The sequence below is a fragment of the Diabrotica undecimpunctata genome, chromosome 3 (assembly GCF_040954645.1).
Source record: "Diabrotica undecimpunctata isolate CICGRU chromosome 3, icDiaUnde3, whole genome shotgun sequence".
NCBI lineage: Eukaryota > Metazoa > Arthropoda > Insecta > Coleoptera > Chrysomelidae > Diabrotica > Diabrotica undecimpunctata.
In genome coordinates this window covers 79,770,586-79,784,575 of record NC_092805.1, presented here as the reverse complement: position 1 = coordinate 79,784,575, position 13,990 = coordinate 79,770,586, and the positions used below count along the sequence as shown (strand labels likewise).

The window sequence follows — 13,990 nt, the reverse complement described above, 5'->3', positions numbered from 1 at the left end:
TTATATAATATTAGGATGTAATGAGAGTATTTAAAATGAAATAATTCAGTATATTATGCTAAGGTCAAGCGTAACCATATTCAAAATACAAACCGAGTAGGTACATTATTCAAATGATATTTTTATTTGTTTGTGGCTTCGTATGCTTTTCAATAATGCACATGGAGGTTGATTAAAATGTTTTGTTCAATCAGTATTTTATAAGTTCAAATGTGATGGGTTTTATGAGGAGTATTATTTTGTAAAATATTCAGTTAATATTAGTAAAAACACTTCCTATAGCACGTTTGCTAAGTTACCAACAATACACAACAAATTATTATTATAATGACACTAGTCATCTTACAGTCACTACACAAAGTATGTTCGATTACAAGTTTAATTATCTGAAGGTAATTAACGTGCCCTACGTCAACCGAGCAACTAGGTATTTCTTAATGTAATAATTCCTAAACTATTTTTAATAATAGCACATAATAATTCTCACTTTTAATGTAAAATATTTACTCTAATCCATGGTTCTTATACACTACAGAACAAAAAATTAGGGCCACCTCGTAACTTGAGTTTATAAAAAATTGTTTTTTCGTATCTGTTTTTTCGGATAATTAGTATTGGAAACATCGGATTCAGTAATATAAAGATCTGTAGGCCATAGAAACAGCCACATCCGTCCCACACAATAATTGATAAATACTGCGTTCCATATTTATTAGATATATTTCTAGTTGAAATAAATAAAAAAGCTGAAGGTGATATCAGTGCAATTAGGCATGATTTAGTATCATTTTTAAAGCAACTGAAATTGTTTCTTTAGCTCTAGAACGAGTTTTAAAAATGTTTCAGGAAATGATGACACCAATGAAAACGCTGTTTATGGTATTAACATAACAAAGGTTTTCAGATAAAACCTTCTAGACGAAACGTTAAAAGACAAAGACTTGAAGTGAAGCCAGGTACAAGTGTAGCTGCCCCTCCAGCTGGTCCTAATAAAATGACAAGCTCAGATAAGGAACCAGAATTACATTGTAGCGAAATAAATGCCATTAATGCGGTAACAATAGAAATATTTCCCCCGGTTCGGATGGGGAAAAGTGTGCCTAATGGCAGATGAGAAATAATCTAATCATTGGCAACACAGTTACACAAAAGGATCTACGGTCGGAGCTTCAGTCTGGTAGACGTGAATCTAGCGGGACAGGTACAAGAAATAATCTAAATAAACGACTTTTCGCCAAATTGATCTACTTCACCCGAATGCTGGTACACAAGTGAAATAACACTTGGCAATATTCATATTGAAGCTTATATTTTCTCTAAAAATAAGATTTTTTTGGCTCATGCGAGATTAGCCCTAATTTAACATTAAGAAAGATTGTAGCACTCTTCTACGATCCCGGTAAAGGATAGGTTACTACAGGGCTTGATGATCCTGCCTTATGCGAGCCACTCACGTCCTTCCTTTCTATTATAAGGAAGTCAGGTCCTTATATCCCTTTCTGTCTGTTTCCAAAATATCTCTACCTACATCCTTGACCTAACCGGCCAAAACGTCCTGGCAAGCGCAGAAGTTTTAAAATCACGCTAAATACCCCCTAAAATAAAATGAAAATGTCATTATCTCAAAATGTACTCAACTCAACGTCGCTACATATAACATTAGACTTCTAGTAACAGAAGAAAGAACCAAAGAGATGGAAGCGGAAATTTCAAAAATAAAATGAAATGTGATAGGCGTTAGCGAAGTACATTAAAAAATGAGACAAAAACATCACTGGGAAAATTTGGTTTGGGCTACAGGAACGAGTTCATTGAAACTTAACTTAGTTTTCTGCTGGAAAAAATCTATTCGAAATAAATGCAACTTTTTCTACAAAAAAGAACATCGAACATGGACGTGGCAGAGCCCGAATGGAAAAACTAGGGACAAAATAGATATTATGATCACTAAAAAAAGCAAATATTTAAGGATTTTACAATACTAAACCGGTTTTCAACAGTAAGCGACCACAGAATGGTAAAAGCCTCAATAAAAATACATCTTTAGAGAGATATCGCATGATCAAAAAAAGAAAAGGTCTACAAATACCTGGACAGAGCCTCATAATATACTTAGATTTGGAGAACACGTCAACAGCATTCATGAAAGCCTTAAGAATACAGAATTTTTTTTTGGCTTAGTTTATCCGTCATACAGCCGGACACAAAAGGAATAAGACAGTATCCATTATTATAATTTACCTAAATACCCTATAACAAAGTGTTAGTATTTAGAGTTTTTAGTTAATAGTTGTTATTAAATTAAGTATTTTAAACAAGTTGCTGTTGAATAAAGTTATTTTCAAGAAGTGTAACATTGGTGACAGCGATAGGATAAAAAATAATTAGTAATTGTTTATGGTTAATACAAGATCTTATTTTTCTTATAGTGCTGTGCACCTATACTGCGTTGGCAAATTATCTTAAGGGCAGACGTCTATCTTTTGCGGCATGCAAAAGTTCGCCAGTGTTTATTTATATTTATGCCTGTCCAATTCTTTATATTTGGTAGCCACGGCATTGATTTGAGACCTACTACTCTCTGGCCCTTAATCTTTCCTTGGATGATTAGTTGAAGGATTACGTATTTTTTTTTTCTTTGAGAATATGACTCAGATATCCAGTTTTCGTACCTTAAAAAAGTTGAATAATCTTCTCTCAGTATTAGCTATTCTCAGGACTTCCTCGTTGCTCTCCCTATCTGTTTATGGTATGCGGAACATTCTTCGCACGGTTCACACTTCGATGACCTCCAACTTGTTAATGGAGGATATTTTTAACGTCCATGTCTCCATCCCGTATAACAATATGGACCATACATAGCATTTCACCATCCTATAGCGGATATTGAAGGAAATATTGCGGTTACATAGTAGTGGTTTAAATTTAATAAAAGTTTGCCTGGCTTGTCCGGTACGGCATTTTATTTCTTGTTGTTCAACATTGTTCATTCACTATCCTTCCCAAGTATTTAAATGTTTTCACTTGCTCGATTGGAGCGTTATCTACTTGCAGCTGTACTCTTAAAAGTGCATTTTCTCTTAGTGCCAATCATTTAGTTTTTCCAGCATTTATCTTTAAGCCATATATTTTTCCTATGGTATTTATTTTATTTAGCATCAAAAACATTTTCCACGTAGAGGTTGAACAGCACAGGAGATAAAATACACCCCTGTCGCACCCCTCTTAAAATTTTAAATTCCTATGTGTTCATTGATTTGTTCAGCTTTACTCGTGCTTTTTGATTCCAATAGAGATTATGGAATAATTTTATATCTTTCTTGTCAATGTGAGCGTTATGTAACATTTTTAACATTGCATCGTGTTTTACGGTGTCTAACGCTTTTTTATAATTAAGAAATGTGATGAATATATCCTTTCGTTGGTTTATGAAGTTTTGTACAAGAGTATTCAAGAATAAAACTGCTCCACGTATACCCAGTCCGCTCTTGAACCCAAGTAGTATCTCGCCGCTTATTCCTTCCAGCTTTCTGAACATTCTTGTGTAGAGGATGCGATGAAATACTTTAAGCAAAAGGCTCATTAAACTGATCGTTCTATGGTCTTTGAATGTTACCGCTTTTTGTGATTTAAAGATCATTATAAAGGTTGAATAAAGTGGCCGGTGTTATAAGGTATTGAAAATTGTTACCAGCATGTCGATGTTGTTATCTTTTAATAGTTTTATGGCTTCCGTAGTAATGCTATCTGGTCCAGGGGCCTTGCCCAGTTTTGCTACTTTAATAGAATACTCCACCGCAGCATGTTAATAGTTAATAGTTAATAGTTGGTAGATTCGGTTTATTATCCATAAATAGGAACGAAGCAGAGTCTGTCCAGATTTTAGCTAGTTATTCCTGGGTATGCAAGTAGTCTCCTTGATCATTCTTCAGGCGAGTCTCATGGTATTTCTTTTATACACTTGAAATGTCTTTAACCTTTTTATGTAGACCAAAGCTGTCCTTCTGTTCTTGTAGTGATTCCAATTTTTCACACCGTTGAAATGGATTAAAAAAAAGCGTTAGCAAGAAGAGAAAGAGGAAAAGGAGAAACGTAGGGAGGTGAAGGAGAAGAGTTGACAAGACAAGAACTCATAAATGGTTTATCTCAAATTCACTAAAATTTTCAGTTAGAGGTAAGTCAAATTACTAGTAGAATTGACAAATTAGAAGAAAAATAAAAGGATTTTAAAAATAAAATGGACCAACAACAAAATGATTTACAATCTTATTTAGAAAAATTAATAGTTCAGTTAAAAAGAAAAATTAATACACAAGCTTCTTTATCTAATATTGTTGAATGTCGAATAACTAATGTCAAATCTGAATTAACAGCTTCAACCCCTTCCACAGTTAAACCAGGTACAATCAGAACTGGCAAAATTTTAAAACCATCCATATTCGATGATGAAACTGCATAGGAAACTTAGTTTTCAATATTTCAATAGTTTTCACTTCAAAGCTGCAGCTAGAGCAAATGGTTGGAATTAGAAAGAAATGGCAGCTTCTTTGGAGGTGTAACTTCGAGTATAGGTAGCAACCGTTTTGCAATTTCTTCTCCAGGATTCAATCAGTTATACCTCTCTTGTTGAAGATTTAGAAACAACATATGGCCAGCAGTATCTAAAGTAGGTTTTCCAAATTAAGTTAAAACTTCGACATCAAAAACATAGCCTGAAGTGCAGGCATTCATAGGCGGACTACATGATCTTGAAATGCAACAAGTTCTCCGATTACAACATCACAAAACGTTAAATGGAGCACTAATCTCAACCCAGAAGTATGAAGCGGCAAAAAGCATTTCCAGATCTCAGCCAAAATTATATAACCAACAACCGATTTTATGCCAAATTTTAAATATACTGCAATATCTTTAACAATAAACTCGAAATAAAAACCGAAGTTGTTTTAATGGCGGATGAATGGGACATACTCGAAACACTTGCAGAAGCCGATCTCAAACAAGGAAAGCTAATCCAAAGAATGGAGTCAGAAGGTCGCCTAGATCGAAATTTTAACATCCAGAAGCTCATCATTTATATCATCATATTAGAAATACTAGTAGAGATAGGTCTCTACTGCTCTCTTTACTTTAACTCTTTACTACTTAAGGGCTATATTGACAATCAAAAATGCACCTTTATTATTTATAAAACCTTGATAAAACTTTTATTTCTTGTAGCCGATATTAAAAATATATGTATTCTTGGGATGGATATTATCCAGAACAAATTTATCATAGATTTTCAAAATAAAATTTTGTTTATTGAAAGTGAAGAAGTTGTCCTTAATTTGGAAGAATCGATACTGATACCCCAAGTAAGAGTAATAGTCAGCGAAGATACAGAAATTTCTCAATATTATCATCCTGGCGAGACTTAGTTAAAAACCTTAAGGTCTACATTTTTAGCGTTGTGGAAAGCGAGGAACTCGTTAGTGTCCTAAGTTGTCTAAAAAGCTTATAGACATATATAGCCCAATGGAAAAAAATCATCACGTGCAACAAATATTTTAAAAATAATACAGCTTCAAATTACCTAATTTACGCCAGCCTCTTAAAACAACTAATTAAAAATGTTGATCGCTTAAAAACTGGGAAATTAATAGTTATTTAACCTACAAGTGTATTAATAAGGGCGATTAACAATTGAGATATATTAACGCGCGAGCGAAGCGAGTGCGTTAATGTTCGAGATTGTTAATCTCCATTTTAATTCACGAGTTCGTTACAAAACTTTTCCGTCGCCGAACTTTTCAGAAATAAAAATATCTTAGTTTAAATTTTTATTTACTTAACGATAAATAATGACATACAATGACAGACAGTACTTACAGCGGCTATGTCATTTTAAATAATTTTTAGTGGGAATATAAATAGGTACCTATATGTTTGGTTGCCTACACCACAGGTTACTGCCAATCACAGAGCGTTAAATGTGGTTAAATTATTATACAAGCAATGTATGTTGTGTTGCCTATAATAAAATCGTTCATTAATAGAAAATCATTCATTAATAGGGGTCATTAATCAATGATTTTGAGGGTGTTAAAATTAATCATAAATGGATGGTCGACGGAAAATAAAATTAATGAATTTATTAATGAAAACTTCGACATTTTTAAATCCTAGAAATCTACAGTACAGTACAACCTAGTTTAGTTCAACTTGGAATTTATACTGGAGATGCAAGACCAATTCCTAAATATCCACGGAAATTACCATTTGCTAAACAAAAAGATATTGAAAACATAATACAAGACATAACAAATACCGATATCATCGAAGAATCTTCGGGCCCCTGGTGTTCAAGAGTAGATATCGTAGATATCTTAACGGTTTTACTTAATTTATTCAAAAGTACAGAAAAGAAATATATTGTATGTAGTATGTTTGAAAAAGTAGTTGAACGACCTTCAAAATGAAGTAACACTTAACGCTCATTCTGTTAAAGATTTAGAAGGTTGTGTTCGACCCCACTAGAAGGTTGTGTCATCCTCAATACTAAATTTGACGTGTTTTTGCATATTTTTTGATTGTCTATAGGGACCAAATGGTATTTCAAAGTGTTTTGCATATATACATAAAATTTCTAAATAGCATACACTTATGGTGTGCAATTTCAATTACCGAAACTAAAAAATAGCTACGGAGGATATTATATCTTACTAGTTTGGTGAACAGGAATCAGAAAAGAGGGCGGCAATCTAATTTTTATCCTTCCCCCATCCCCCCGAAAAATCTTTCAGTTCTGGTCCCGAACCAAATTGATCACCAACCTTCATTGAGGGGCGTCGCAATAAGAACAAGAAACTCAAGGTAATTGTTTCCGATCTTTCCTGGGTTTCAAGTAACTCACAGATGCAACCACTTTCAAGCTCATAATTGAAATAGGCATATAAATTCCTATCGTTGAATATACGCTCAGAGCCCTTTGGAATTTTAACAAAGCAAACTGGCCCGAATATACCAAAGCGCTGGACATCTGCATTTGCTTTATTGACCAAAAGGCCAACAATTATCACCTTTTTCTGGGAATGATTATCTCTAGGAATGTTGCCAAAAAACATATCTCTCGATGTTTTCGAAAGAAGTACATCCCAGACTGGACGGAGGAAAATGAAAACTAAATGACGAATATTCGAAATCAGAGGATCCCGAAATTGGAGACAATTTACTGAAGTCACTGGACTCAACTGGACCTAATAAATGAAAGTCTACCGTACAACATAGTGATTTCTTCCGTTTCCGTCGAAAAACATGAAGCCAACAGAATAATTGAGAACTCCGAAGCTCCATCTGAGAAAACTCATACATCTGATGTAAGAAGAGTTCTTAAACAACTTAAAGTAAATACTTCAGCAACATCAAAATACTCACGTACCTTCTCATTGGATGAAATGAATGAAGTACTTAATCAAATCAAAACAGGAAATTGGCAATTGGCTTCTATGGAATGGATCCCGAATCTATAATCCACACCGATAGAAAAACACGGTAGTGGCTCAAGAAAGTAGGAGGTAGTCATCCAGTATCTCCAGAATTCAAAAGAACAAAAATTATCACAATTCAGAATTGAGCAGCCTGGCAAAGACAACAAGCTGCCTGAAAGTTATCGACCTATTGCCTTACACAGTTGTTGTTCTAAATTACTGGAACGACTCTTATATAACAGAATATGTAACACTATTAGGGCTGCGGTACCAATTAAGCAAGCAGGTTTTAGAGGACAGAGCTGCTGTGCTCAAATGCTGTTATTGGCTGCAGTTATTAAAGCTGGCTTTAAAAGACGTAAAAAATCAGCCATAACATTTATTGACCTAACAGCTACCTATGACACTGTGTAAAGAGAAGATCTTTTTATAGGTTGATGAAAATCATACCCTGCCTTAAAACTTGCCAGCTAACATACCATAGCTAACCAACAGACTATTTTAGGTATATATAAATAATAGTAAATATAATACAGTAAAAATATATGAAAAATAAGTAATTTAAACTTTCAAAATGTTTGTGTAAGATTTTTTTTGCACAAAATTAGGACAAACAACATTAAGACAACGAAGTATATTATTTTGGAATTACTTTTAGCCAACGAAAAGAAAGAAAAGAAAATAGAGAATGAAAATGTAAGTTTTGCAAAAAAAAAAATGGTCTGCATCTGCAATTTAAAAAATAAAATAGCAAATAGATCTGGGAAGAAAACCATTTCAAAAATTTCAAAGCTTTCGACTTCTTCGAAAAGCTAGAGCTTCTTGAATAATCGTTTGTTTTATAATAATAAATGTTCGTGCAGCATAAATTTAAATAACAAACATGTGGTTCTACTGCTCATTTTTTACATCAAACATTAAATAAATGATAACATGTTTGAAGGTTAGTCGACGCTCTTATCACAAAATTTTAAATTGTGTACTTACCGCTCACCTCTGGACCGTTTTTCTCCTAAATATTTAAATCCAATTATACTAGAATTATCACAGTAATCGCGAAAATATCTTCTTAATCGCTTCCAAGAGTTTTTTTTTGCATATCTGTTATTATTGGCACCTTCACTGTTTGTCGAATAACCTTTTAGGGGAATCTCACTTTCCATTGTATTAGATTATGCACCACTTTTGTATAAATCGTCCGATAACTAACAAAATTACATCACTATCGTATAAGATTAATGCTGCCGCTTCTGAGTGCGCTGTAACACTGAACTTGAAGGATTTTTGCAGTACGGAACCGTATGATGTACGCAGGAAGTTATGCTTTGTTTATTGTTCGATTTTATAGTGATTTGTATTGTACGATATTGTTTGCTGAATGGTATAAAATAAGTTTATACAAAAATACATATTGAAATAAAGAAGTGAAATATCGTTTGCCTAGTATAATTTTATAACTTTATTTTATACTTTTTTTATTAAAATTTAAATGAACGTAACGTTCTAAAAATAAAAAGTACCTGCAATAAAAATTGGTAAACAAAATTACTTACATACATACTCGTATAGGAAGTCATAAAAGTGGAGTATAAACTATTATATAAATAATAATTTTAATACAAAATTTTGTTCTCATTAATATTATCAAAAAATATCATTTAAAAAATAATAGATCATATTGTAACTCCGAGTAATAAAAGTGGAGTATAAACTATTATATAAATAATAGTTTTAATACAAAATTTTGTTCTCATTAATATTATCAAAAAATAACATTTAAAAAATAATAGATCCTACTTTAACTCAGAATTTCTCAACCTTTCAGTATTCGGGGCCCAATTTTGAATTACAATTATTATGACACGACCTATATTGAAAATATTGATCATACTAATCTCCTTAGTGCATCGTGTTGTTAGTGCCATAGGCTATAGGACTCTAGGCCTAAAACCCCTATATAGAACTTACTTATAGACATTCAAAATGACCGAAAACAAGTATTTATTGATTGTAGAAATTGCTTGCTTGGGCCTCAAGCCTACGCTCTGGGCTACGCCTACTTCGAAGACTTGATGCTCAAGTTTTGGTAGCCGAAGCCGTTTTTTTATGTCTTTTGTTTAATTTTTTTTTGTACAATGATACATTTTTCATGCATCTACACTATAGTCTTTAACTAAATATGTAAGTTGTGTAGGGGAGAGCTGTTTGTCTCAAGTTGGTCATTCAAAATTAAACCTGTATTTTTTTAATAGTCCCACTTTATACCGCTAGACCGTCTTTGGGATTATAGCACGTTATTCTGCTACCTATTGGGCCCACTGTATACAAGGAAGGTAACTAAAATCTGTATTGAATGGAAGGAAGTTCGACGAAAACCTAAAAATAAAAATATTAGCAAATAGCGCGAAATCAACAAACTCATAAAAAGAAAAATTAAGCAAGCCAAACAATCTTCGAGAATTTATGTACAGAAATAGAAGTCCTCCCAAAAAAAAAACACGACAGTTTTAACCTCCATAAGAAACTTAAATATACCTCCGGAATTGGGAAATTGAAAAATGCTCACGTACTTAAAAACGCAGACGGAAAAATTTGTGAGGATCCTTAAGCTAGCGGGGACACATGAGCGAAATCCAATTTAATCTATGCCATATTTATTTATTTATTACTACCCTAATAATTTTTCACCACCAAACCACTCTTAAGGGGAGCGATTCTGCTGGCTTAAGGTTCAATCTAGCAGAATTCAAAATAAACTTTTTGCCTATGACATATTTTTCACCCATTTTTCACTAATTTATTACCACCCTAATAATTTTTTACTACCTAACTTACCCCTAATGGGAGCGATTCCGCTAGCTTAATATTCAACCTAGCAAAATTCCAAAAAAAATGCTTATGATATACTACAGTGTTCTGCTAGGTTTTTACGAATTTAATACCACCTTAGTAATTTTTCACCCCTTAACTGTCTGTTTTGGAAAGTTATTAATTCTGTTAAAATTTAATTGGAAAAAATCTTTTTTTAAAATTTCACCATTCTCCACTTACAACTGAAATAAAAAAGTGATCTGTTATGTTTTAACTAAACTTTGACTACCCTGATAATTTTCCACCCCTAAACGAATCTTATTTGGAAACTTTCCCGCTATCTTAATGTTCAAGCTGGTGAAAAATCTTCTTTTACAATTTCACTGTCCTCTACTTATAACTGAAATAAAAAAATGTTCTGCTAAATTTTTACTAAACTTTGACCACTCTGATAATTTTCCACCCCTAAACCAATATTATTTTGAATCGTTCCCTTTAGCTTAATAAGATTAATATTCGAGCAAAAAATATTTTTAAATACCACAGTGTTCTACTAGGTTTTTACAAATTTATTACCACCCTAGTAATTTTTCACCCCTGGAATAACCCTTGTTGGAAATCAATAATTCTGCTAGGTTAAAATTTAAGGCGAACAAATTTTTTTGTTATAATTTTACTGTAATCTAATTATAAGTAAAATATTAAACTAAATATTAAATAGTAAAACCAATTACACCAATTCCACCAACGACACATTGCTATGCTAGCGGAATACAAAAAAAAATCTTTTCGGAAATACGAAATACTACAGTGTTGTGCTAGATTTTTACTTATTATTACCACCCTAGTAATTTTTCACCCTTCAGTTACTCTCTATGTGAAGTTAATAATTAGGCTAGGCTTTTTTTATTTTTTAATTACTGTATAGTGGGTGATCGACGAGCGAGCCATAATACCGTGGTTTTAAGAACGGCGGTTTTACTCGCGGCTCGAGTCGTGTCGATGTCGTGTTCAACTGAAAGTGAAGTTTTATGTTATTACCTCGCTATAGCATACTACGAAATTACAACAAAAAAAAGGGGAGACGTCCTAGACGTTGGGTATTTAAAAGTTTAACATATTATGCGTTAAGTCGAGTTGTTTTGTTTTTGTATTCTGGCGATGTACATTTCCATAAACAAACACATTCTCGTAAACAATATATAAATTCTAATAAAAAGTCGTGGCTGAGAGTACGCATATCCATGATTAAAAACTGATCTTTTCACTTCAACGGTCGCTGAAAACTGCCGGTTTTGCTCACCAGTAGTGATACACGCGCGGTTTTAAATGACGAGCCAAGTAAAAAATAAAACAAACTGACGAGCCGCGAGCCAGGCTCGTCGGTATATAAAACCGCGGTATTGCAATGATACACTGACGAGCTTTACCGACGAGCCACAAAACCGCAGTTTTACTCGCCTGTCGATCATGGCCTTATTGCTTTTAATAACATAGTAAGAGTAGTTCAATTAAATACCAAACGTACAAATATCGTAAACAAAAAAAAAATGAAAAAAACTATACCAGAATAAGGTTTACAATAGAGAATAAAGTACCTATATCATTCATTGATTGTACACACTCAAGATAAAATTAAAAATTGCTTTAGTGCAATCAGGTATTGAATTGTCAAGAGAATTCTGCTAGGTTAAAATTTAAGGTAATAAAAAATCTTTGTTACAATTTTACTGTTCTCTACTTGTAACTGAAAGTATAAATTGCTTGCTAGGTTTTTACTGAATTTGATCCATCATCATAATTTTTGACGCCCTAAGCTACAGTTAATGGGAAACATTCCACGAGCTACACATTCACGCTAGCTGAATGCAAAATCTGTTTGGAAATACAAAAATGCTCTGCTAGATTTTTACTATATTTTTACCAGACTAGTCATTTTTGAAGTTATACTTCTATACGCACGGTCGGCGTTGGAAATTTGCATGAGAGTGAATCTGTGAAACCATTACATATGTAAGATAATGAGTGTAAGAGAGAGACAGAAGATATATTTTCTCTCTCTTCCTCTCTCGAGAATAAAAATGTTCCTTTTGTATATATATTTAATATTATATATATTATATATGTAATATTGTATATATATATATATATATATATATATATATATATATATATATATATATATATATATATATATATATATATATATATATATAGATCTAGCGGTTAATGTGGGCCCCGTACTAAAACGGTATTATACTAACTCCAGGCGAATATACACCGTGTATATTATTATCTGGGTAGCGCTGTATGTGGACTCCGACCAACACGTCGGATTAAGTGGACTCCGTAATAGGTTGAAACACTTTTGGGATCCGTATACATTTCTTTGCGTACACAACTAAACTCCTCCGATGTTGCCAATAATTTGATTAGTCGTAGATTTTTAAATTTTACAGCAGGTACGTTTTGGAACTTGAAATTTATTTAAATATCAATCAATTTAGTCATCCCGAAATTTCACAAATACTTGGTTAATGTAGTTAAATATTTTATGTTGGTAATTTATATTACTTGCTTTAATTATTTTTAAACTTAAGTTAGTGTCTGTTATAAGCTTGGAAAATGCAAGTGTCCATTTTTATTTATTAGTATTTTTTTAATGCATTGACACTGAAAAATTTAATATATAAATGTACGTTCCGATGTTTCGATTGCTACGTTTTTGATGTACAATATTTGTTTCACAAAGTAGTACAATTTAAATTATAATAATTTATAAATCAATCTTAAAATTATAATTTTTTACTGTCTAATTTCAATATTTCGATTTTTAAATGTAGGAAATTCAATATCTTACTATAATACTTTATAGGTACACATATATTATACATGGCATAACACCTAATAATTTCGCTTTTAACTATAAATGTATCGTATAACGTAACGTAGCAAGCAGTAGTGAGTCATTACTCAGATAAAATATTTCGGTGACTTTATGGTAATTTGATTCTAGCCAACATATCTATTACAATTATTACATAATATAATATGTTCGGTCTTATTGTTTTAAAAAACATTCATGTTTTAAAATAGGTCTGAAGTGAATTATGTTTTGTATTTCTTTAGTGACATTATTATTAACCGTGATTATTAATCTAAGATATTTAAAGTGTTCCATACTTTCGAAATTATAGTTGTTGACTTTAATATTTTATCTAGATGTATTAAATTGCTTTCTTCTGTTGATTCGCTTGTATTTGGTTTTTATTTTGTTGATTTTACGTGAAACATTTTTCGTGTTCTCTTCACTTTGTTGAAGATGTCGTTTGCGGACGGGAGAGATTTTCTTATAAGCTCAATATCATTAGCAGATGCTAGGACTACTTTGTACCTTAAGCCATTAATGAATTGCATTTTAAATAGACGTTATTTCTATTTTAGTATGCTGTTCACTAAATTTTTGAATATTTGAATCGAGAATCTGTATTTTATTCAACTGTTTTATAACACAGAGCTTCTTGGCGCCTATCTTCATCTCTGTTTTTTTTTGTTTAGCGTTCTTTCATTCTTCTTCTTCCTATGCCGTCCCCATTAACGGAGGTTGGCGACCACATTTCTAAAAATATCTCTGTCTTTTGCAACGTGAAATAATTCGTCTACAGTCATGTTTGTCCAGTCACGAATATTTCGCGGCCATGACTTCCTCT

At 32.4% G+C, this 13,990-nt stretch overlaps 1 protein-coding gene across 1 annotated transcript in view; it reads right to left on the bottom strand.

The window, feature by feature from the left end:
* LOC140436945 (pickpocket protein 28-like) overlaps positions 1-8,749 on the bottom strand; it is a 144,078-nt gene extending 135,329 nt beyond the window's left edge. Inside the window, exon 1 of the mRNA XM_072526126.1 lies at positions 8,457-8,749. Coding sequence (XP_072382227.1) covers positions 8,457-8,632 — 176 coding nt within the window. The 5' untranslated portion in view covers positions 8,633-8,749. The remainder of the gene's footprint in view (positions 1-8,456) is intronic.
* Between the last annotated feature and the right edge of the window lie 5,241 nt (positions 8,750-13,990).